The following is a 25,849-nucleotide window of genomic DNA, read 5'->3' as shown; positions in this document are numbered from 1 at the left end:
TGGCCTTCTAATTCATAGGGTCAGGCATACGTTTAGAGATGGAGAGGATCTCAGGGCTGTCTAGTCACCTCCCGATTTCAGAGATGTGAAGACCAAGGGAGGTGACGTAACTTACTCATGGTCATGCAGGTGTAGCATCACTGACACGAGTGAAGTGAGCAGAACTCTGAGAACATTATACGCAGCACGACTGTACGATGATCATCTGTGAATAACTTATCTACTCTGATCAAGACAATGATCTAAGACAATTCCAAAGGACCCACGATGAAAAACGCTATCCACCTGCAGAAAGCAAGCTATGAACTGAGTGCAGAGTGAAGCATTTTTTCTTTATTCTTCTTGGTTTTTTGTTTTGCGTGACTTCTTATACAGAATGGGTCTATTTCTTGACTTATCAGTGGGTGGTGGAGGGGTGGAAGGAGGGAGAGAATTTGGAATTGAAAATAAAAGTTAAACAAAAAAATGAAGCTAAGGTCGTCTGTCTCTGGAACTCGGGTTCTTTCCATGCACAATGCTGCTGACTCCAAGTCCCACACTCTGCCCACTCCATTTGTACTGGCTCTCTGTGTATGGATAAATAAACTCCCTCAGTTACTTCCTAGCCTTATTTGGTAATTTCCCCCAATCGTCTCTTCTTACTCATCCTTGTTATTAGCAATTACTAATATTTATATAGCTCTTTTAGATTTATGTTTTTATAACGCTTTAAGGTCTTATCCTGTAATCTTGTTTGTATGTGATGGTTTGAATGTTGTCTCCTGCATTAGAATGTGAACTACTTATGGTAAGATGCTATCTTTGGCTGTCTTTGTATCTCCAGGTTTAGCATAGCGCCTGGCACTTTGTACGTGCCTAATAAATGTGTGCTGACTTGACTTTTGCAGAATTCACTCCACAACACTATTACCATCCACATTTTACAGGTGATGTACCTGATGAATTCAATTTCCTGATATTTTACTTTTCAATAACAGTGATGAGATTTAGAATGGACTCCTTTTCAAGTGGTCTAAGTATACAATATCCGGAGTTTGGCCACTACTACTTTTCTGGCATCAAAAAATACCTTAAAAATAACCTCAAACCACAGTGCAGATAATATTAAAGCTGCTTTCTATGCAAATAATTTACAGACATCTTATTTTTAGTGATACCTTTTGTTTTTATATCTCCTTCCTTTCTGAATTTATTCCCTTACTTAGCAAGCCATTCCTTGAAATAAAGATTAAAAAAGAAAGGGGAAAAAAGCAGGTCAGCAAAATAAACATCAGTCTTGTCTGACGGTACATGTAATATTCTACCACAGTCTCACACCTCTGCAAAGAGGTTCATTTTCTGAACCCTTCTCCAGGACCATAGTTGTCATTATGCATACATGGCATTCAGTTTTTTTTGTTCTTTGTCTTTTCTATATTGTACTCATTGTACATATTGTCTTCTTGGTTCTGCTTACTTCGCTGTGCAACAGTTCATGTCTTTTGATGCTTTTCTGAATTTTTTCCTTCCTTTTTTTTTCTTTAGGCGGTTGGGGTTAAGTGACTTGCCCAGGGTCACACAGCTAGTAGTGTCAAATATTCGGTCTGAGGCCAGATTTGAACTCAGGTCCTCCTAACTTCAGGGCCAGTGCTCTATCTACTGCGCCACCTAGCTGCCCCCTATACTGAATTTTTTTTAGGGAATACAAGTTTCACTGTTTGAAATGACAAAGGAAAGGCTAATTTTAAAGGAAATCAGATAAAACCCAAAGACCAGGAAAGCTAATCCTTTTTTGCTATTGTCCCAAAGCACAAACAAATGTCTAGTTGAGTCAAAAAATCTCTTTAGGCAGTCTTTTCATCATTTAGAGGCAAATCAAGGATTTTTTTTTTCTTGCTTTTTGGTGAGGCAATCAGGGTTAAGTGACTTGCCCAAGGTCACACAGCTAGTAAGTGTTAAGTGTCTGAGGCTGGATTTTAACTCAGGTCCTTCTGACTCCAAGGCCAGAGCTCTATTCACTGCGCCACCTAGCTGCCCCTTAACCACAGCCCCCTAAAGAAGCAGCAGCTCAGGAAACTATTGGCTTTATTAAATTACTTTGTAGAACACTGACAATTGTTTCTTTTTTTAGCTACATTTATAATTTTATATTTTTATTATCTTAAGTTTTGCAGAGTGTTTTGTAAATATCATCTCATTTTATCTCACCAACCTTGAGAGGTATTATTATCACCCCCATTTTATTTTTAGCATTCATTAAAAAAATTTTGAGATCCAAATTCTTTCCTTCCTGTTGGCCCCTTCCCCACCCACTGAAGAGGCAAGCAATAGGATATCAATTATACCTGTGAAGTCATGCAAAACACATTTCCATATTAGCCACGTCACACAAAAAAGCAAGAAAAATAAAGTGAAAAAAGTTGTTTCAGTCTGTACTCAAGAGTTCATCAGTTCTCTTTCAAAGTGGATAGCGTTTTTTCATCATGAGTCCTTTGGAATTGACTGGCAACAGGTCCATACCAATTTAATGTCTAGTATTTTAAAGGAAGAAATGCTGGAGTATATTAGGAATCAAAGAGTTTATCAGGGGAAAATTTTCTCAGAACTGGAAAATCCCAGTGATGGGAGAAATAAATACTAAGGTTATTTTATACAGACAGTTCTTGACTGGTATATATATATATATATATATATACATACCATTTGGAATATGAACATTTTCACAGAAATAGTGCTATAGATGCTAAGTTCCTGGTCTAATAAAAAAAATCTGAATTCAAATATGGGATCCAACAGACTTCTGTTCTTAAGTCCACAGTTTCTCTTGCATTCACTCTCTTCACAATATTCGGTAACCTTCTTAGTTTAGGCCACCATTACCTCTTACCTGGACTATAATAACTTCATAACTGCTCTCCTTGTCTTCAGTCTCCCTTCCCACCCCAAACCATCATCCCTGTTTCTAAAGCAGCTGTGAAAAGTACCACAGACACAATGAGGAGAGAATAAAAGGATTTCTGAGCACCAGTGAAGGCCCAGTTGAGGCTTCTTAAACGGATTACATCACTCCTTGCCTCTACTCGGCAAAAAACTTCACGATGCTATCCTCTCAAACTACTCCTGATATTTCACCTCTCATTCACAAACTCACAAGAATCCAAACACCACCATTTAATTGAAATCGTCTTTGCCAATGTTATGTTAACAATCTCTGAATTTGTCTTTCCTCAGTCCTTATCCTCCTTGACCTCTTTGGCTTCTGACAGTTGACTTTCTCGTACACACATTGTAATTCCTTCTAGTCCTTTTGGTTTCCATGATATACTTCTCTCTGATTCTGTGGTCTTATCACCGCTCATCAACCATTTCCTGCTCTCTTAGCATGGCTATTCTCTGGGGCTGTCATAAACCTTCTAGTCCTTCTGTCTTGGCAAATTCATCTGCCCCCATTGATTCAAGAACAACCCCCAATCTCTATACCTAACTTTAATCTCCTCTGAATTACTGTAAAGCTCTTAAAATGGTCTCCCTGCTTCCAGCCTCTCCCTTTTCCTATCATTTTCAGCTACTAAAATCTGAGGCAAAGGTCTGACCATGACATATCCACTCAATCCAACAGTTATGCCACAGTACGGCTCCCACTTATCCTTTTAGCCTCATGACATACTAATCTTCACGAACTCTGTGTTCTAGCCACACAAGAGTACTACTCCACATTAAACTTCTACTTCTGGACAGAGTAGTTAGTGCCCATGCTTGCAATACACTCCCTCACCTAGGAGCTTTCCTTCAAGGCCCACTTCAGCTGCCACCCCCTCAACGAAGGGGTCTTCCCTGATCCTCCCCAGTTCTTGTTCTTCGTTAATCTCCCTTGTGAATATAGCAGAATTTAGGATCTTTGGATACAGAACAACAGTGCCATTTTTTTCTCTGGATCTCAAGCAACTAGCACACCTTGAACATAGTAAGCACTGAAGACAGATTTTGATAAATTGAGCATAACCCTTCTAATTTTTTGTAAAAATGCTTACATTATGCTTATCCATTCAATTTAATTTTCTGGTTGTTCAAATTTCAGTGTAACTGTGAAAGTGAGGTTAAAAAAAAGGCAACATCGGAAAAGGCATTTTGAGGCAGCAGACACCTCAGATTCTCTGATAAGCTCCAAGTTTTTTCATAATGAATCTCATGGTAGTGGCAGCAGCAGGCCAGGTCACTTGTAGGCATGGGTCCTCAAACTATTCTCCCAATTCTATAATTATATCTTCATGTCTCTCAGGGTCAATAAAATATCTTCCATAAATCAGTGGTCATAATATTTTTAAAGTTGATAAAAAGCCAGAAACAGCAACAAGCAAGATGATTTATTATTTTTAAATGTAAAAATGTATTTATTCACAACTTTTGAGAAGTTGATTCCATTCCTTCCAAAAAAGTCTATAATATGGACAAAATGCCAAGAAAAATTAGAGAGTAGCTTATGCCAAAACAAAAATATACATCTGATGTATACAAACTTTAAAAAGCAATATTACAGGCAGTATGAATGTAAATTACATTTAAAATATCTTTAAATGACATAGCTACAAACTTAAATTATGGTCAAACATAATAATCACATCTTTAATGAAATATATTTACATATTCAGTCAGTGTCTTAGTTCTGCAAGTTAAAAAAGGAGATGAATTTACAGATACCCTTGCTCATCATACAAGTTAAAATATTTGAATGGCCATGTGATTTTTAAAAATACAGCAAGAACTTACATCACTATTCGCATCTTAATCTTCCTATGGTGTTAAGGAAGTGCATTACCACTGTCATAAGGAAAAAAAATTACTAAGGAAACTACATGTCAATTTAGCTACTGAAATTATACTAGATTCCCTAGCAAAATCAAGAAATGCAGCCCAATGTGAGGGTACTTTGCTCCCTAGCCTTTATTTAGTTCATATTTAACAAAGTGGGAAAAAGAAAGGCTAACATGCAGGGTGTCCCAAAGACGTTGGTGGTGTTTTAAAGCTATCAAAGCCGCACTAAGACTTTTGGGATACCCTAAAGAACCCTAGCAGCAATTATAACTCACAACTCATCTAGCTTTACTCCCCAGAGCACCTTCCTTTATTGTACATAAAACAAGGCAAAAGAAAATTAAATAAAATCTGTCATTTCATACAAGAAAAAAACTCTTCAAAATACCCGTATTATTTCTTTTTAGGAACTCCCACATTATTCATTCATGGAGAATTGTCCTTTGTGCAAGCTTTTTATTTTAATATTATTCCAAACTCATCCAATATAGACTTAAAAAAATAACTTACTTAGAAATTGAAAATACAATCTAAAGTAAATACTCCCTTTGTAGCAGTATGTAACTCTTTTTTAAGTGGAACACTTAAGCTCTATCCTCAATTTTGTGTCTTATCATTAGCAATTTAAAAATGTCCAATTCTGAGGGTAACCACCTCTTTCAGACCTCATGACAATCCCGTTCAGAGATAACACCATGAACATGCTATCATATCAATTTGATAGAAATGAATATTAGTGCTCTGTTAGGCTTACTGAACTCTAATTGTGCTAGTATAGAATGATTAAATTCAAACAAGTTATAAAAATAGAGAAAGCTTAAAAAACTTTCAGGAAATAGTGCATTATCTGAAGCTGCTAATTACTTCCCTTTATAGCTGCTGAGAAAAACAAATAAAATATTTTATTATTTTCATGTTCAGATACTGAAATAAGTAGATAATTTTTAACACAAGATTAGATCCATGCAAAGAAAACAAAAATTCAAGTTATTTAAAAGGAAACAAATTAAATCTACAGATACTAAACTGGAATACATAAAATTAGAGCAGACAGGTCTTAACAATCATAAAATCTACGAGTTGGAAGGGACCTCAGAGGCCATCCAGTCCAAATGGTACCTGAACAAGAATCTTCTTCACAACAGATTCAGAAGCAGGACAGAATCATGATGAAATTGCACTTAATTCTGAATTTAGATAGATTCCATCATTCCTATTCCTTGCTATTGAATATTTACCACATAATTTCTTTCTTTCTTACAAAAAGGCTCAGAACAAACATTTATACATTCTATTTGATTTTTAACATTTGGTCATGACTGACAAAAAGGCCAGATGATCTCACCCTATCTGTCTTGCTGATCTGCTTCAGATTTTTTTAACTCAGAGGCAGACAGTTCTAAAACGGGATTCACAAATCCAGAATATTCTGAATTGCCATTGTTATCCATTTCGGCACTAACAAAATCATTCTCCCACTCCAGCCCGTTAGAATCATCAGAAGCTGAGGTAGGATTACTTCCAGTCTTCTTGCTGCTATACTTTAATGCTGCCCGTAGAATATCCTCTTCAGTTTTGGAACGTTCTCTCAATGGAACCATTCTATTCATTCCTATTGTTTGAAAAAGAAGAAGTTTAAAGAAACAATGAACCGGAAACAAAACAGGTGTCCATAAATTGATGGAATGGCTAAACAAATTATGATACGTGAATGGAATAGAAATCTGGGAAGACTCAATTGTACCCATGCAAAGTGAAATGAACAGAATCAGGAGAACAATTTTTATAATGACTACAACACTATAAATAAAAACAACTCTGAAAGACTTAAGAGGATTGTTGAGAGGAGAGTGGTGCTAGAGATACTTTAAAAAAGTAAAGAGTATCAATAAAACATTTTTTAAAAATACACAGAATGAAGTCCAGAGAGAGACAGAGATGAACAAGCAGGACAGTTTTTGAACTGAAGTGTTGAATTTGTTGTATATACTTTTTAATAAAAAGCTGTATGTGATGGTTTCATATATAGTGTTTTTCTTCTTTGTATATGGAAATATTGATGTCTGCCAAGTTTGGAATAACAAAAAAGAATTCTACTGCTAGAATTATGGCTTAATAAAAATGGAATTCTGATGCCACTGAGAAAAATTCTTGATTTTGATTTAAAAAACGAATGATTATAAACTGTGTCGACCAATAAACAAATCTCACATTTGGTTATATTCAAATGTGAAATATATCCCATAAAATATCATAACTTATCTTTTCCTTCCCTCTCATCAAGTAACAAGCATTTATTAAGCACTAACTATATACTAGGCAATATAACCAAAACAATCCCTACCTACTCAAAAGGGGATTCTTTGCCCATTTATATACCATTCATTTATTTCCTTTTACACAGGTTTAGTGTCAATTTCTTTTCCTCTTTATTATTTCATAAAGATGTTATCATATTTATTTATATTCCTTAACTATATTACAGTATTCTGGAAATGTACCATGATTGGTTTAATTTCTCCATATTGTTGGACATTTAGGTTTTTTCCGTTTTTTTGTTTTTTTAATTACAAATAATTTACAGAACAACTTTGAAGAATATCTACTATTTGTGTGTGTTTTACGACAGTTTGAGGACATAGTCTCAGAAATGGAATTTTGGAGCCAAAAAAACGAGTACATACTGAAAGACTGTTCTCCACAAAGATTTTAAGTTTGCAATGTCACCAACCAGGAATGATTAGAACTGTTTTCCCACAATCTTGCCAGAACTGAATTATGTTGCTTTTTATTATTTTCTTGCCAATTTGATGTATGAAGTTGTACCAAAAGTTGGTTTAATTTGCATCCCTTTGATTATTAATGGGTTTATACATTTTTCCAATTATTAACACTGGTTTCCTCATTTGAAAATTGCCTATTCATATCTTTTAACCATTTATCAATTGTGACTGAGAGTTATCTTTTTTAAAAATGGTTCTTCACATATTTTAGATGTCAAGTATTTATCTATCATATTTGCCACAAGTGTTTTCCAATCTTTTTTCTTTTAATTACATATTTTGCATGTACATTTTAATTTTTTTTGTTATGAATATCTATCTTTTCCTTTCATTTCTTCTATTTGTTGAACATAAAAAAGTAATTTCCCTTCTTCAAGGTAAATACATTATTCTACTTTCCTCCACACTTTTTATAATTCTTTTTAATGTCTATCATCTACTTGTAATTCAATAGTATACATGGTATGGGTGTGGATTGAAATTAATTTCCCACCAAACTGCAACCCAATTTTCCAATGTACATTTGTTAAATAATTATTCTTTTTCCCAGAGTTTATTTTCTATAGGTTTAACCAAACATTAATCCTTTATATATATTTGGTTGGATATCTGGTATGTCTACTTTATTTAATATTTTTCTGTGTTTTGGGGCCCAGTATTAGCGAATTTTGATAATGACTTTATAGCGTTTTAATGTCTAGGAATACAAGAGCAGGTCCTTTTTCTGTAATGCCCCCTTTGTTATTCATACCTACCTGTTTTTCTATACACATCCATAATTATTTTGCTTAGTTCTAACAATGACACGTATTGGTATTTTGATTGATAGTAGATTAACCTGTAATTAACTTGTCACTTTTACTATATTAATTCAACCCATTTGAAAATAGTCACTGTCTCTTCTAGTTATTTTAGGTACTTCTTTATCGTGATCACAATAGTTTCTCAACTGTTCTTACACAGATCCGCCTAATCTTAAGTGGGTAATTCCCAAATATTTGAAGATTTTTGTTATGATTGGAATTGGGTTTCTTTTTTATGTTATATTTGTTGATCTTTATTAAAAGCAAATAATGATGTGGGTGATTTTTGTATCTCATAATTTTGCTAAACATTTATTTATCACTATTTTTTTGATGTTACTGTTGTTGAAGCTGGGATATAATCTGCATCTAAATATCCAATGAGAGGAAACTTTGGATGAGTGATGAATCTGGAATTTTAAAAAAAGCACAAAAAAATCCCTGATTCTAATCAAATCAAGTACTTTAGTACAAAATACTGGTAGCTAGCACTTATATGGTACTTTAAGGTTTGTAAATGAAAACTTAATTTGATCCTCACCACTGCCCTAGGGGAGGTGCTATTATCATCACTACTTTATAGATGAGGGAAGTGAGGTTGAGAAAAATTAAGTGACTTGCTTAAGATCACACAGCTATTCAGTGTCTGAAGATGGATTTTGAACTCAGGTCTTCTTGATTCCAAATCCAGTGGTCTATCAAATGTCACCTAGCTGCCTAAGTTGAAGAAAGAAAAGATTTTCCACACTGTTGGTGACAAGTATGAGAGCTATATCCCTAGATGCCAATTCCACATACAGACTGGCTTATTTGGTCAGAGCTCACGATTTCTTTAAAACAGAATGAAACTATACCGTACCATGATATTTCTGTACCAGGTGACAGTCAGGGAGATTCAAGCACATGACAGAGACACCCCATTCTTAAGGAGCTCCATGTATATGCATTATGAATCACTTATATAAGTTAAAATGCATTTAAAGCAGATTAATAACAGAACTCCGATAATAACATAATTTGTTAAGCCAAACACTAATATATCTTTGAACTTTTCTAATTTTAAAAGATCTCATACTTTGATGGTTTCCATACCTGATTATTTTAAGTAAAACAACTTTGGGGAAAGGAATTTTTAAAAAATCTCTATGTTTACAGGCTAGGGCCTCAATTCTAGTGAATTTTGGGAAACAAGTAAAATCAGATTTATTTTTGAATACATATCAGACTTAGGAAAATTTAGTTTTAAGGCAAATAATTCCCATCAGAATTTCAAAATGCATTACTATCATATCCTTTCTTCTGGTCTTTGGTCCTTTCCATTATTAATATTCTATAACTAAGTTGTTCATGTTTCATATTTAATTATCTATGTTCCCTTGCTTGTAATCAATTTTTTAAAACACAATTTGACTGAGTTCCAGTCTGGTCTCAGACACATGACACTCACTAGCTGTGTGACTTTGGGGCAAGTCATTTAACCCCACTGCCTAGCAAAAAACAAACAAACAAAAACAATAAGACTTCATGTTTTCTTAATAAATGTAATTTAAAACACTCAAAATATTAACTGTCTTAAAGTACAAACACCACAATCAAACGTCTCCTGTTTCTCAGAAATAAAAACTAAAATTGGATCTTATGCAGCAAAGTCAATTACAAAATAAATTTAAAACAATTAAACTGTTGATTTTAAATTTAGCAACTAGCAAAAATGGTTAGAGCTAAGTCGAGTCTCTGAATATCAATGATCACGTTATCCACAAGTGGGCAGTATTTAGTCATGATTAGAAAATCAATAACTGCAATTTACTTTCATTTACTTCTCCAGCCATAAAAAATGATTTAAAAATTCTTATAGTCTATATCATAACCAGCAATAAAATTGTAAGGAAAATTTCTAGGAGATTCCAATTCTGGGCATATATTTAAAGGAAGTAAAAAACAAAAAGGTACCATACAGAACAAAATATTCAGAGGCAGCACTTTTTGTGGTAGAAAAAAACTAGTATTTTGTGGAAGAAAAACCAAAACCAAAAACTCCCAATAACTGTAAACAACATCTATGTTTTTTTAAAACAGGGAATGGATGAACCATTTATGGCATATAAAGGAATCAAATATTGTTACACTATTAAGAAATGACAAATATGTGTAAATTAGGGAACTATGGAAAGACTTGTATCAAGTGATAGGAATCAAGTAAGCAAGAAGAACCAAGAAAACAATAAAAAGAATGAAACACTGAAGAAAAATGAGGAAATATATCTCTTTCTTCTTTGGGGAGAGAAGGAAGCAGCATGGGAACATGGCTTAAGAATATTGCATATGCTGTTGGTTGTGGTCACCGTGCTGGTTTTGCACAGCTGTCTTTATTTGGACAGCTAAGTGAAAGTTTTACCAAGTGGGAAGAATATACAGAAATAACTGACGTATGAACAAAAGGCAACAATGAAACTTGAATTTTTAAAAAGAAAATCATTTCAGGCTTTTGATGAATTTACCAGATCTCATAAGAAATAAAAAGGAAGATAATGGAAGAAAATTGGCATACAGTACTTACATTTTTCAAAATAGGAAATTGTGAATTATTAAATTATTACCTTCTTCGTCTTCCCACTCCAGATCTAGGGATGTGCTGTCATCATTTCCGCTCGTTGATTTGGTTTTGGTCATTAAGTCACAACTACTTTCTGTGTTTGGTGTCAAAACTGTGGCCTCTGATGAAAGTCCTAGATCAAATACCAAAATAATTAAAAACTGACACCTGTAACCATTCTGACCACAATAACAATCATCACGGCAACAACTACCCACTGTCAACAAAGCACTTTAGAGTCAGAAAACGTTTTTTTCCACAACACCTGCAAAGTGGTGTAAGTGTTAAGGCTCAAAGGTAAAACAACCCCTCCACAATCACACCGCTACCACGTGGCACTTGGCCGCTTGACATGAATTTAATTCAGTGCCTTTTCTACAATACCACAGTGCCTCTTTTCAAATGTAATAATTTAGTTTACAACCTCATTCTGTTTATATGATGATTCCTTTTTTAATGAGAATTCTAAGGATTCAGTCCAAATTATAAATAAGGATAGTGAGACTCCAGAAGATGAAGTAATCTACCCAAACAGCTAATTAGTGGCAGATCTCCTCACTCCCACGATCTCATTATCACTATTTACACTTGATGGCTGTTTAAAAAAAAAACAAAACACCAATATTTTTTGGGTCTGAAATTCATAAGGTTTGCCTGTGACAGGCCATCTCTGCTCTAGATACAAGGCAACGCCATGGCATCCCTACATGTGTTTCTCTACACCTTTTACATTAGAAACATCTATGCTAGATGCTTCTAGAGTGGAACCTTGCTAGCAAATCCTTGGCACCTCTCTACTTGTAACATTAGAGATGGAGGGGCAGCTAGGTGGCACAGTGGATAGAGCACTGGCCCTGGATTCAGGAGGACCCAAGTTCAAATCCGGCCTCAGACACATAACACTTACTAGCTGTGTGACCTTGGGCAAGTCACTTAACTCCACTGCCTAACCAAAAAACAAAACAAAACATTAGAGATGGAAACCAATCAGAGGATCTGAATGACTACTTCCTTTCATCCCACAATGCTAAACTATTCTGACCAAGTGGACAAAAAGTATAGAAATCATACCCGCTGATTAGGGGAGTGAAAAGAACTTGAGTAATCTGATGGTACCAAGTTGGAGAGTAGGCTCTTTGGGGGACACCCCTTCCCCCTGCAGGATATGAACACCACTGGACCTGACGCAGTGGTATCCTTGCCCCTTCAGTTTCTGAAGCCTTGCAGTAATCTATGCTCTTCAATTCTTCTTCCCTTGCCTCTGTTCCTACAAGCTCCAGACCTCGGCTGTCTCACGTTAGGCCAGTAAGCCCTCACTTGGGAGGTAAAACAAGTCCATGATAAAGGCTCTTAGCAAGTCGGGGCCTGGCCAGCCTGCCTGCCTTCTGTAGAAATCTTTAAGTCCCCAAACCATTGCAACAGGCAAGTGTACAATTCATGGAAGACTTTGGGAAAGTTTCAGACAGCTACATTCAACACAAATTTCACCATTTGCTTCTTCAAATTTTTAAAATAAAATGAACACTTATTTTGCAACTTCAAAAAGACTTAATGAATGAAGTTACATTGAAAAATCTGACAGTTTTAAAGAAATAGGATAGTTTTTGTTTAGGAGCACAATATTATGGACTTTTCAGATTGAAAAAGAAAATGCTTTGAACTTATAAACTGAATCTATCAAATAAATATTTACCAAGTACCCACAGTATCCCAACTACCATGATAGGTACTAGGATACAAAAATGAAAAATTATAGTTCCTGTCTCAAAGAGACAGAAGGGGGTGCAAAGGACAGAATATAATCTAAGCAAGAGATATCTGGACAGAACACTAACAAATTTTAAAAGGGGAAGATTTAAAAACTAAGTATCACTGTTAGGCTATTTGAACTATTGGTTTCATACAACTGCTGGGTAAAAACCAAAGAAATATTTGGTTAGGACAACGAGAAGCCAATAACAGATTGTGAAGTTTACAGGACAAAAAGGTCATTATACTTAAAGGGATAGTACATCATAAATGAATTACTGTGAGGCAACTAGCTTGTAATTACCACAAGCCTGTAATATTCAGGTTTAAAGAAATTAAAACCAGTACAGAAGGAAGTAAGGTATTTTGCTGGTTAAAATACAGCTAAAATAAAGCCAAGGGATTTTACCGCTCACAGATCTAGACACAGAAATAGGGCAAGTGGGCAGAGAACAATGACTGTCTCCTTAGCTCACTTCTGGTCCTTCCATTTATTTCCATGTTAGGCCAGGGGGCATCTTGAGGATTTCTAGGCCTGAGTTGTCTGGGATAGCGGACTGTGATCTGAGACCCCAGGCATGGGCCTAGAAAAGTGCTAACATGTCTTAGCTTTGATTTTGTTAGTTGGGTCTAGGGGCTTTAACAACAGAGCTGTTAGCCTGCCTACAGAAGGGGGAGATTTCTAGCCACTGTGCACACTCTTGCATACCACACCTGAGAAAGCTAGTTAGATGGTTCTGAAGAGAAGAAGCTTAGAAGCTGGTAGTAAGGACTGATGCCCAGCCACCATCAGATTGTCTGAGTCCAAGGTTACCCATGGGTAGTCCTAGAGGGCTAGGGTTGTGAGATGCCTCCTCAGGGACATCGAGATCCATATGTCTGCCCTTTATGACATGTATGATCTCTATTCATATTGCTTTTTTTCCCCCTTATGGTTGTCTCTTTCTGTGGGAGCATGTGCCCTAGATCTATGAGAGGTAGCTAGGTAGCACAGCAGAGATTGCTAAACTCAGAATAAGAAGGAGATCTGAGTTCAAGCTCACCTAAACCTAGCTTTGTGACCTTAGGCACATCACTTAACCTCTCATACTTAAAGTTTCTTCATCTGTATAATCAGGTTCATAGCAGTACCTACTTAACAATGCTGTAGTTAGGAGCAAATGAGATAATGTGAAAATAATGTGCAAACCTTTAAGTGCTATGTAAATGTCAGTTATTATTAATAGCTCCTATTATTTATGAGGGGGGTGTCCTTGCTTTTCTTACAATGAGTGCTCGTTATGCCTTTGCTATGCATTACGTGTACCTTCCAGGCCCTAGGGAGCTATGGTGTTGGATGAATAAGGATCCAGAGTATCCTGAAACTGGAGCAGCTGTTCTGCAGACCCCACATATGAGAGGGAGATACCTGAGACATATAAATATCTGAAATCGCCCCTTTCACTTACTTATGGGGAGGGAGAACAGAGACCATTACCAGCCCTCCCTGAACAGAAATGACAGGATCAAGGAGGAAGTGAGTGCAGAACTACAAGAAAGGAAATGCTCTGGTTTCTATTTCTAGGCTTTCAAAATAAGACATACGAGAGGAAGAAGTAAATTTAACTTGTGTATTCTGCTAGCTAGCTGACCTTGAGGCAACTTGAGTATTTTATTTCTCCACATGCAGTGAGTGCTGTGTAGTGGAAAGACAACCGTTAGATTAGAAGCTCTCTGAGGGCAGAGACTATCTTTTGCTTCTTTCTGTATCCCTAAAAACAGTGTCTGGCACATGGCAGGCACTTAATAAATGTTTACTGATTGATGGTTACATTTGGAATTAACTGCAGCTGGAAGGTTGAACAACTATGTGACACCGACTTAGGTTAATTAACCTTTATGGCTTTAGTTTTCTTTATTTTAAATTGAGGAAGACTGGACCCCATGATCTGATCTCTGAAGTATCTTCCAGTTTTAAATCTATGTAACAGAAATGACATTCACTCCCGTCAGCTGTTAGATGGGGTGGACACTAACACACTCACTTGCCATCCTTAAACTGTTTCTACAACACCAAGTACCCACAGTTACACAGCATATTGGGAAAAGTATGTCCTACAGACCATGCTGCCATTAACCTCTGGGAAATTAATTTCACGTGCCAAGCACAGCTTCTAACTGATTAAGCCCCACAACCCCAGGCCCTGTCATGGGCTCCTGTACATTTCAGTCACGACACTGACAAGCCAGAATGCCTCCACAGGAGGATAAAGACAGTGAAAGCTGAAAACTTTGCCATACAAGGATCAATGAATCAATAAGCATTTATTAAGCACCTATCTACCAGGCATGGTGTCAAGAATGGGGAACACAATGACAGAAATTAAAGTCTCTCTTCTAAGAAACAATATGTGAAGGAACCAGGGCTGCTTGCGCTAGAGAAGAAAAAAAGGGCTATTGAAAAACTAACATGTGGAAAAGAGATTAGCCATTTTCTGCTTGGTCCCAGAGGGCAGTACTAAGAACAACTAGTGGGAGTTACACAGGCAGATTTTGGCTTAATGTGAGGAAAATATTTAACAATATAAATTATCTAAAAGTCATATTGCTGCCTCGGGAGGTAATGGATTCCCCTCACTAGAGGTTGTCAAAGACTGGATGTTGTTAGAGATGTTGTAGAGAAGACTCCTGTTTGAGTATGGGTTGGACGAGGTGGCCTTTGAGGTCCCTTCAAGCTCTTTATTGTGACCGTGTTCTTCACTTTCAGCCGGAAGGATCAGAGGAGTCTTCATGGAGTTTGTCGTTTAAAAAGCCAGACCATGAATGAAAAGTTTTAGGACTGAAAAAAACTACAACCTATTATTTAATGATAGAAATGAAAACGAAAAAGTTATTTAATCACATCACACGACAGTAAAAAAATAATCTGGCAAGGCCAAGATAATAGCTTGAGACCTTTTGCTTGCTTTATTAATATTTTAAGAAAAAAATCCCTTTGCAAGACTAGACTTGAAATATGAGTTGTGATGTAGGATAGCTAAGTGATATATAATAGCTAGCTAGCAGGGAATATTTTTTCAATAAAAAATAATATGCATAGTCTCAGTTATCTGGTAAGCAGAAGGAAGGCCACTTCTTGAAGCAAAGGAAGAATTCTTGGAACAAGTATCTTCACCTGGGGTCAATGACTCAAAAATTTTTTTTACAACTATTTCAATAAAATTGGTTTCCTTTGTAATCTTATGTATTTTATTTTATGAATTTAAAGACATTATTCTGGGAAGGGGTTCATAGGCTTCACTAGATTCTGAAAAGGATCCAAAATACAAACAAACAAAAGAACCACAAACAAAAAGAACCAAAAAACCATTAAGAATCCCTGAGAAATACAAATCAAGAACTGATTTTTTGGATATATCCAATTTTAATTCTGCTTTTATTACATGCCTACTGTGTGCAAGGTCATATGTTAGAAGCTGACGAGGGTTGAGGGGTAGGCTATGTGCTCCAGAGAGACAGCTTTAGGAAAATCCCAGGAAAGAGTATTTGATGAAGTTAATTTGTGAAGTCTTTGAAACATGAAGTGTATTTTAAATTTTGATTGTATAATTAAAAATACTTACTACTACTTCGAAAAACTTCATATTGTGACTTTGTATTTCTCAAATAGGATTCAAAGTCTTCTTCTGCCCCTGAACTGTAATAAAGTAAAACATTTTTCTTATATTTACAATAGATTCTGTTTAATATTTATCATTATTTATGAAGAATGAGATTTAGAACTGAAGTCCTACTTTAAGAATAGAGAATCTATTGTATAATTAAGACATTTTGGGAAATACAGGCAGATTTTTGTCACGAAATTAGATCTCCTATACCTCAGCCTTTTTGAATAAATAATAAACATTTACAGAGACTGAGACATCTAAGATTTCTTTTGCAAAAAGTAAGTCACTTGCCCACATATAAGCACTTTGCCATAAAAAGACAGAGAGGGTCTTCGGAGAAACAGAACTGAGTAACCATTTGGTATCAATAATGCTATTATATAGTTTTCCAAGGGGAAGTTAAGGGCAATTAAAAAAGATGATGCTTTCCTACTCTGAAGAGTCAATAGCTCTCAGTGTGACATGTAATTGAGAATGCAACAGCTCTTTGATCAAACATGTGAGCACTCCTCTAAATGCATGTCAAAAAAAAAAAAAAGAGGGAAATGACCCCTGCTCCCTGTGGACATCAGAACTTCCCACAAAGAAAGAAGGAAAAAGCATTTTTTATTATTTACCTTTGATATTCTCCAGTGTTGGAATGATGAGATCGTTGCATAATCCTTTGCCTTTCTTGCTTTACAAAAATAATACAATATAAAATAATAAAACAGTTCAGATGTCAGAGAAAAAGTGAGTTAAACCATTTTATCACTACTAAAAATACTTTCTACTGGGGAAAAAGGAACTGGGGTCCTCATATTCCTAATTATCATTAATCTCCTCCATACAACCTTATTTTTGTATGGTATTCATAGACTCAGAAAACATTAGAGATGGACTATATCTTAGGTATCATCAAATCTCTTTATTTCTTTATTTTTCCTCATTTTACAGATGAGGAAACTGAGCCTGTCAGTTCAGACCTTTGTAGTCCTGAGGATATAAGAAGATTTTAAATTTACTGTAAAAAAGTGAATTTTGAGCTTTGACAGTAATTCTATAGCAACCAAAAAGAGAGAGGACTCTGCAGTTTCTGGGGGGTTGCTGGGCTCAGAGGAGAGCTTCTCAGTGGAAGACAACTTACAAAAAGAACAGTCTCCTCCTGAAACTAAACTCTGATTAAGGGGTAAGGAGAAAACCTCTGCCAGACTCCCCCTGTACCATTCCTCATCCTTATCCCCTGCCTTCAAGAATCCTAGGAAATACTAAGTAATATCTAATGGATTATATCCTGGAAGCTTCCATTAATACAGGCAAAGACATATCCATCCTGAGTATGATAATAAAATAAATGGCCTACCCCCTATACAGAAAGAATTTTTCTTAGGAAAATATGACAGCTAATTTCTAATATAGTTTCCATTTTAAAGACCTATTACAAAATGTACATTTGCCAATATAATTTCATTATACTGCTAAAAATTTTTTGGAAAAAGAAAAATGGTCAGAATCTGGTTTATATCCAAATAAACTGAAGATTTTAATTTCCAGGTTTTTTTTTTATTAAACTAATTTTTGACCAGAAAAAAAGGTATTGTGATTCAATTACCACTACAAGTACATTTCTATATAGGCAAAAGTGCCATGGCATCTCTTAGTAAATCTGTTGCCTCACAAGTCAGACTTCTTAGGACCAAAACTGCTAAAGATGCAAGCCAAATTTTTGCCAAAAGTCCATATGATGGTCTAACTCCCCTAAAGGGGTACAGATTTCTTGGCTACCTGGCTGTTCACTATAGCAAGGTTGTTGTTAATCGGGCAGGACTGCCTGTGAAATTTTGTTTTGTTTTCATTCTATTGTGAACGCTGACATTTCCACAAAAATGAAAATGGCCAAGACAGTGGCAATAGCAGATGAGCACATAAAAGCGTATTCCTCTCAGGAGGTTCAGTCTGACATTAATTTAGTATAAGACACACATTCGAGCTGTTTAACTGATAAGACAACACAAACATTATATAGCCTTTCAATCTCCCATTTTTCTGACTTTTATCTGCCATATTAATTTTCTGTGAACTAGATGCTTCAATATGAAATTAGAACAGAATATGTAACTTAATGTAACTTAACATATAATTTTAGAGAGTGCCAACTAAGAACCCAATAAACTTTAAAACATTCAGAAAGTATTGTATTAGATTTTACTAAGAAGTTTGTTTTGCTACAAAATTTCCTTTGTTTAAAAAAAAATTTAAATTTCTGGGAAATGCATACTTGTGAAAAATATAATACCTCTTCTTTGAGGAAAACAAATAATTATCATCCAACATTTTAATTTTCGAAGTCAAATGGCACCTACTAATGCTAAACTGAACATATTAATCACAGAAGGCATGTGACCACATGCTACTATTTATATTTTATATTCAGAATAGGCTCATTAATTTGTCTTTAAGGTAGGCAGAGAGTAAACAATGATAAACTAAATGCCCTTCATTTGGGGAAAAACCAGTCAAAAACTAAAGTTTCTTTTAGCATTTTACAAATAAGTAGAAAAGCAGCTCTGTGATTTATAGATTGGGGTCTTTTTCCCCTCACCTCCAAGAACTTTCGCTGCTTTGCTGCCCTGGCTGCTTCACGCTGTGCAGCGTATAAAGCTTCTTCTTCTAGTCTTAACTTCTCTTCTTGTAAGGCTAACTGTATATGAACAAAACAATAAGGGTTAACAAAAATCAGAACCTGTCTAAACTGCTCTAAAATAATGAAATGCTTATTTATAAAATAAATATTTATAAAATAAAAGAATTATTCACAACAAAAAACTGGTTTTTACATGTTAGAGAGGAAATTTTAGTTATTAAATTTTCAGCATTTCTAAAACAAAGTAAAATTATGAACATTAAGTTTATATTCTGCATTATGAAGTGATACCTCATTTTTAGTTTATGAACTTTCACATTACAGAATGATTTCTCACTTTACAGCATGCCATAATTAGTATTCATACAATTAAAATATTTTTACCTTGACTATTATAATGCTAATGGCCTTCCCAAATCACAGTCAACTACAACATTCTCATTTACAAATGACCCCCTATACTTCAATGAAGCTGTGATCTCACCAATGTCAGGGACACATTCAAGGAGGAAGACCACAACTTATCTATGCCACCCTTACTGTGCCAGCCTTGTCTGCTTCTGCCTGTAAATTTTCCAGAGCGGGGGTCTCTCCAACATTCTTAGTCTCCTATTAATTCTCTCTCTCCTTTCTCATCGTGTGTGACCAGTCTATTTGTTTTCTAGCCATACACCACATGTCTACGATGGCATTCTTTATACTTCTTTCGCGTAACTCTTTGTAATGTGCTATAGTCTGCTCATACTCAACATTTCTCTTTGGGTAACCCTCAAGTCTAGTTTTCTGGGATTTCACTTAACTTTGAAATTTTTCACTCTTAATTAGCAGTACCACTTTGCTACAGACATCTAGTTTTGTTACTGTTCAAGAATTGTCTGGAACATAGTTCTTGTTAACAAGTATTCAAAGTTTCTATAGTAATAAGCTTTGTTTCTAAAAATCAGAATTTTATGGTTTTTTTGCCCTCTGGCTAATACATATTTTTGTTACTGTATATGCCTGCCCTATTGATCAAAGACAGTATTTTTAAAAAATTTAACTTTTGCACTAAACACCAAACTAAAGAGCATTTTCATATAGAGGTAAAGGATTCTGCATTGATAGAGTGAATCTCTATTTCATAACAGTTGCTTTCTAAATAAACTTTATGATAAATTCTACATCTATTTTCTTTTAAAAAAATTTTTTAAGTATCTTATTTCTCCTCAGTTACATGACAAGAAAATTTTTAGCATTCATTTTTACAAGATTTTGAGTTCCTCTACATGTATTTTCAAAACTGTCCTGCTTGGATCAAAGACAATATCGATAAAAGCTGTTGTATCTGGAAAACTACATTTAAGTGCCATTGAATCAATGGTAACTATCATATAAACATTAAAATAAACAGTCGCTAGGTCACTGTTTTTTTTCCCCTCCTTTACCGTGTTAAACACACTAAAATTGTCCCAATGAGAACGAATAAAATGTATAAAAACCATATAGCAGTGAAATCTATTTTATAAATAAAATAATTTTTCAACTTTTTAGTGAACTTGGTTTTCCACTAACTTTACAAGAATCACAGACCATCATTAGGTTTGGACACTTGCTCCATCCTCCTCATCTATAACAGATGAGAAAATGGAGGCCCACCCTTAGGTGACTTGTTCAAAGTGTAAGACCTGAGACTAGAAGGCAGGTTTCCTAGGGCTGTGTCCAGGATTCGTTCTATTCAACTATGCTGCCTGAAATGTGCTTGACACAGTCCCTCTTTGGAATTTAAGAGGTTATTTTCTTAAATTCCCACATACTTCTCAAATAGAACTAACTCCCTGTGGGCTGAATGGTTTATTGTTGATTAATGCAAGAACTTTTCACTGATTCATTAAGTCCCAATTAGATTTAGCTACGAATCTAACATAGTAATTCCCCTCATATTGCTTTTCAAGCTTTTAGTGCTTCCTCAGAAAACCTCTATGAGGTAGGATGGCAGATGAAGAAACTGAGGCACAAAACTGTTAAGTGACTTTCTCCCTGACACAAAACTAGTGCTGGGGAAGGGACACAAATTGAAGCCTTCAGACTTCAAACCTGCTGTCCTCTGACCACAACATGAGGCTGTTACCAGTGAACTGTGAACATTCAATTTAATACTTAACATCACAAAAAGCAAAAGTGAAACACAACAAACATCCAAGTCACATACATGGTCTTATAATCCAAGAATTTTATTTACCTCTCTTTGAATTTTCATATCAAATGTTTTCTGTTTTTCAGCAATAGAATCATAATGCCTCTCTCTTAAGTCAGCTATTTCTTCCTCAGTAAGGGGCCTAGAAGGAGAAAGGAAATACAAAACTTTTGCAAAGTCAAAAGATATTAAAATAATTTAGTGCTATGATTTTAATGAATATACTAGAAGCAACAAATACATCACTTCTATAGATGAGTGAAGCAATAATAAATGTATACTGGAATAACAACAGGATATTTACACTACAATCACCCTGAGCCAGGGCAATGACTCGTTACATTAAAAATAAAGAACATTAAATGACAATGCTCTTGATTACTAAGAGCATAATTCTGAAATTACACTGATTCCTTAAAGCTATCATAGTATGCAGGTGTTTATTTACTAAAGGGTCAGTAAACTCTGAAACAGTAAGACAATTTTCAAAATCTGCAACATGGAAGTGAAAAGGGAAGAAGCTTGCAAAAAGAAACAGAAAAAAGGCCAAGTGTCCTTTTCCTTGATTTTTTTTTAAGACTTAGTTTAAAGAATTTCTTAAGTTTATCACATACACACAAATCAGTCTTACCTATGACTACTTCCTGGGCTTTCCCCCTGTTCCAAATAAATCAAACAGTTCATTAGATTTTATTGTCTCTAACAAAAAAGAAGTCAATATGCTGAGGATATATTTGTACTAATTAGCAAAATATTTCCCATGTATTATTTTTAGGGGATTGCTAAAGATACTTTTAAAGTAAAACAAAAAATTAAAATAACATCAAAATTCACCAATTATGTATTATATATAAATGAATTACTGATTAAGACTATCATAGTCAATATTATTTTATATAATCACAATTTTCATTTTTTTCCCAAAAAGCAAACCATAAATTATTAAACTGGATCTCCACTCAAACTGCTTAAAATAGTTTAAGAAAAGCTTTAAAAAGAATTCAGTAGAAAGAAAAGGATTATGGAAATGTGGAAATGAAAATTCCAACCAACTTCAGTAAATTAGGAAAGATGACCAAAAACCAAATAGGGTGAAGTTCAAGTGAGTGAAAGGCTATGGGGAACATGTGACAGGGAAAGAATGGCTAACATGAGTTCTATAGAAAGGATTGTAAGTTATCATTGAGTACAAGATGAATGAGTAAGCAATCTGGTACTTAAAAAGCAAAGATGATACTGTGATATACAAACAGTTTTGGATTCGAAATATGCATATTCAGCTGGGATGGAGAGCAGGAAACGCCGCACCTGAGCAGGGGGTTCCCCAGGGGTGGAGGAGGTCTACTTATGGTAAACAGAACTGTGTGATCAACATTCGAGCTAGAAAGTTTTTCTTCAGCTATTATTCCTACTGTCACACCTATGATATGCAAAGTCATATTCTCATACTACAAAGAGTGAGCAAAGGAATTAGTGGCCAAGAAGTCTATGACTAACAGGCCTTTTTCAATCCTTCATTAGTTTAAATGGTGGTGTAGCAACTTATAATTCTAAAGAAGATATTCAGTATACTAAACGCACAACAACCTTGTCAAATGTGTACTTCAAGTATTATTATCCCAGAAAACAAAAGCTCCAAGGGACTGAAGGATTACACAACCTGTAAGGGTCAGAGTCAGTCTTCAAATGCACGTTTTTGGTCAAGTCCAAGTCTAATGCTTTTTTCCCCACACCACACTGACTCAGGAAAGTATATGTTATGTTTGCCATAAGAGGTATTTTCTTGGCAATTTATAAGCAATATTCCACATACCCTGAAAGGTCTTCATTAGTTAACATCCACGTATGTCTTTATTTGGAACACTGTGGAAAATTTGGTAATAAAAATGAAATAGGGGGGTGGAAGGGGTGCACACACAGGTCTTATGGAGGACCTGTAAAAATCCAGTTAAGTTAAAAACTGCCATTATTTATCTTGGAGAGAATGATACAGAATGACAATAAAAACATTCACACTTACAAAACCATTAAAAACATGCAGAGTTGGGTTTCCCCTCCACTCAACTGTCTGATGAAGTAGGTGGTTAATTGGGGGCAGCTAAGTGGCTCAGTGGATAGAGTACCAGCCCTGAAGTCAGAAGGACCTGAGTTCAAACCAAACACTTCACACTTACTAGCTGTGTGACCCTGGGCAAGTCACTTAACCCCAAATGCCTTTAAAAAAAACAAGTAGGTGGTTAATGTGTAATAACCACTGGCTCAGGTAGCTTAGGTGACTTGCTGAAGGTCACAGAACCAGTAACTAGTGGGTACAGGGCTGGACTCCAGGTTTTCTACCCCAAGCCCAGTATTCCACTCCATCACATTGCTCAGTCAAGTAAATGAAAGGGTCTTACAAAGAGAACATTGGCATACTGTTCTTCACCTCCAACATGAGGAAAATGTGCGAGAAAATGTAGTTCTTTTTCTCATTTAAAGTGCAGAGAGAAATTTTTGATGAAAGAGGTACTGATTGAAGACTGCCCTGAGCTTCCATGGAAGCCAATGAAACCTCCAAAGAGATTCTTAAAACAAAGCTAAGAAGGCATCTGTACTGGATCATTTAGGTAATCACTTGTTTGGCTGTTGAGGATTAGCCTGAGATAGCCACTTGAAGTCTTTTGAAGTTATATTTAACATGCTCACACTGCTTGCTGAATAGGGGAGTTAATTGTGTGACTTCCTTTTCTAAATTATTTGTCTAAAACCTGACAAGTGGAAAGAAAACAAAATTCAGAAATAACCATGTTGTATCAATAATACTATCATTTGGGTATTTACAGAACTATTATATTATTATCTATTGGTGAAGTGAGAGTCAACAACTCATCTCTTCTGGCAGAGATAGAAAATTATCAGATTTCATCAGCTGCCTTGACCCCAACCATAAGGTCCACCAAGCCTTATCACATGCCCTGCCCCAATGTCATATAGTCTCCCAGCATCGTCACTTGACTTACTTACATACCCTAAGGACCTCTGTTCTTTGCATCTGCCTCAATGCAACACTTACAGAACTTCTGGGCCTTTTTCTCTGCCATGAAGCTGAGTATTTAACATACTGTCTCTTCCAATTAAAGTGTGAACTTGATTTTTCTATTTGTATCCCCAGAAATTACTACAGTGCTTGGTCAATAATATACTCTCAATAAATGCTCATTCATTCTGGTAAATACCCAGACAACCAAAATGTGAACAGGGCTTGGGAGTTTATCTATGAAATAAGGAATCCTCAACTTTGCAATACTATAAAAATGAAAATACTTACTTCATCACTTTCTACTAGATTTTCAAACTGTAAAAAAAAAGAAAAACGTTAATGAGAATGACATATGAAACATCTTACCAGAAAAGATAGTAATCTCATTTTAAAAGATGATATATTACAGCTTTTTCTAAGGTCCTTGCAGTTTTCAAATCATTTGAAATCAAAAGACTTATTATCTCATTTGATCTTCCCAACAACTCTAGAGAACTGGAGGCAATTACTTTGTAACAGAAGCAAAAAATAAAAAACTTTTCACCCAAGTTAACTAGAAATTTAATACAAAAATTTCCCCTCCCTTGAAACATACAGCCAGTTGCTAAAATTCTTCGCATCACTTTTTGTACCTTGAAAGTCTAAGATTACTAAGTGTTTTCTCTACTGATTTTGGGGTTTCATTCAACATTTTCAGAGGATAACACTAAATATTTTCCCACCAACACAAGGGCAACTATTCAAACGCATTTCCATATAAAGTTCTTTCTCATAAGTAATTTTTGAAATCAGATTCTTCCTGGTATTTTACCCATAGTTTCTGAGCAAAGCTGTCTTTTTCACAGGTAAACACAAAAACTGACAACTTCTACTGAAACAAAAGTTCCAATAATGAAAATGATTCACAGTGCCTTACTATATCAATCCATTTTTTGGAATAAGTATTTCTCAGTTTTAAGTAAAATAAAGTGAACCAATACTCATCACTATGAAAATGAATATCTGAAAATAGAAAACTTCATATTAAAATATGCAGCAGAACCAAGAAATGTTAGTAGTAACTTGATAATTCGTCTTAACTGGATGAAACAGGAAAAGTATGGATGCCTGAAATTGTTAAAAATCAAACCACTTAGCACAAATTACTATACTTGATAAAAAGAATTGAGAAAAATCAAATTACTTATAATATGACTTATTCAATGAATTATCGATACTAAATACTAAAAAGATATATGTATATTAGAACTTAACAGGGCTAGGTGACACAAAAAATATACAGGCTTTATTTCCTATAAAGTTATTTGTGGCTGGCACCTTAATAGACTCTAGAATTGATAGATCCATGGCTGGCTATTCTAATAAAGGGCAATCAATCCAGTGTGTGGATTTAAAGATTATCTTATAACCTCTCATTCTACTTCTGTATTTGCCAGCTTTTTGCTGAACTTTTATTTCACTTTACGTCCCTATGATCATGTAACATGAAGTGGCACTAACCCATCAGTAAAATGAAGGGGTGGCCCTAGGTGAACCCTAAGATGATTCCTAACTTCAAAACTGCACTGGCGACTTACACATGGGTGTTGCCCCAAATTACTTTCTTGGCACCATTCTCATCTCTTTAATTTCTCCCCTAGTGGTTTCTTCTGTAACTTCTATCGT

At 35.2% G+C, this 25,849-nt stretch overlaps 1 protein-coding gene across 3 annotated transcripts in view; it reads right to left on the bottom strand.

Moving 5' to 3' along the window:
• Positions 1–4,328: 4,328 nt before the first annotated feature.
• The window catches only part of AP1AR (adaptor related protein complex 1 associated regulatory protein), a 40,518-nt gene continuing 18,997 nt past the window's right edge, over positions 4,329–25,849 (bottom strand). The window contains exons 3-10 of one of the 3 annotated variants that reach the window (XM_021001367.2): positions 24,473–24,499; positions 21,797–21,822; positions 21,211–21,307; positions 18,951–19,049; positions 16,987–17,045; positions 16,325–16,398; positions 10,978–11,106; positions 4,329–6,403 (exon numbers count right to left, since the gene is read on the bottom strand). In XM_021001367.2, coding sequence (XP_020857026.1) covers positions 6,138–6,403; positions 10,978–11,106; positions 16,325–16,398; positions 16,987–17,045; positions 18,951–19,049; positions 21,211–21,307; positions 21,797–21,822; positions 24,473–24,499 — 777 coding nt within the window. In that variant the 3' untranslated portion in view covers positions 4,329–6,137. The remainder of the gene's footprint in view (positions 6,404–10,977; positions 11,107–16,324; positions 16,399–16,986; positions 17,046–18,950; positions 19,050–21,210; positions 21,308–21,796; positions 21,823–24,472; positions 24,500–25,849) is intronic. The other 2 variants (XM_021001368.2, XM_021001369.2) reach the window with 2 other exon arrangements.

Source organism: Phascolarctos cinereus, unplaced genomic scaffold (assembly GCF_003287225.1).
Source record: "Phascolarctos cinereus isolate Bilbo 61053 unplaced genomic scaffold, phaCin_HiC Scaffold_9;HRSCAF=440, whole genome shotgun sequence".
Taxonomy (NCBI): domain Eukaryota; kingdom Metazoa; phylum Chordata; class Mammalia; order Diprotodontia; family Phascolarctidae; genus Phascolarctos; species Phascolarctos cinereus.
Note: the sequence above shows the minus strand (reverse complement) of the source record. Positions and strands in the feature narration are given on the sequence as shown.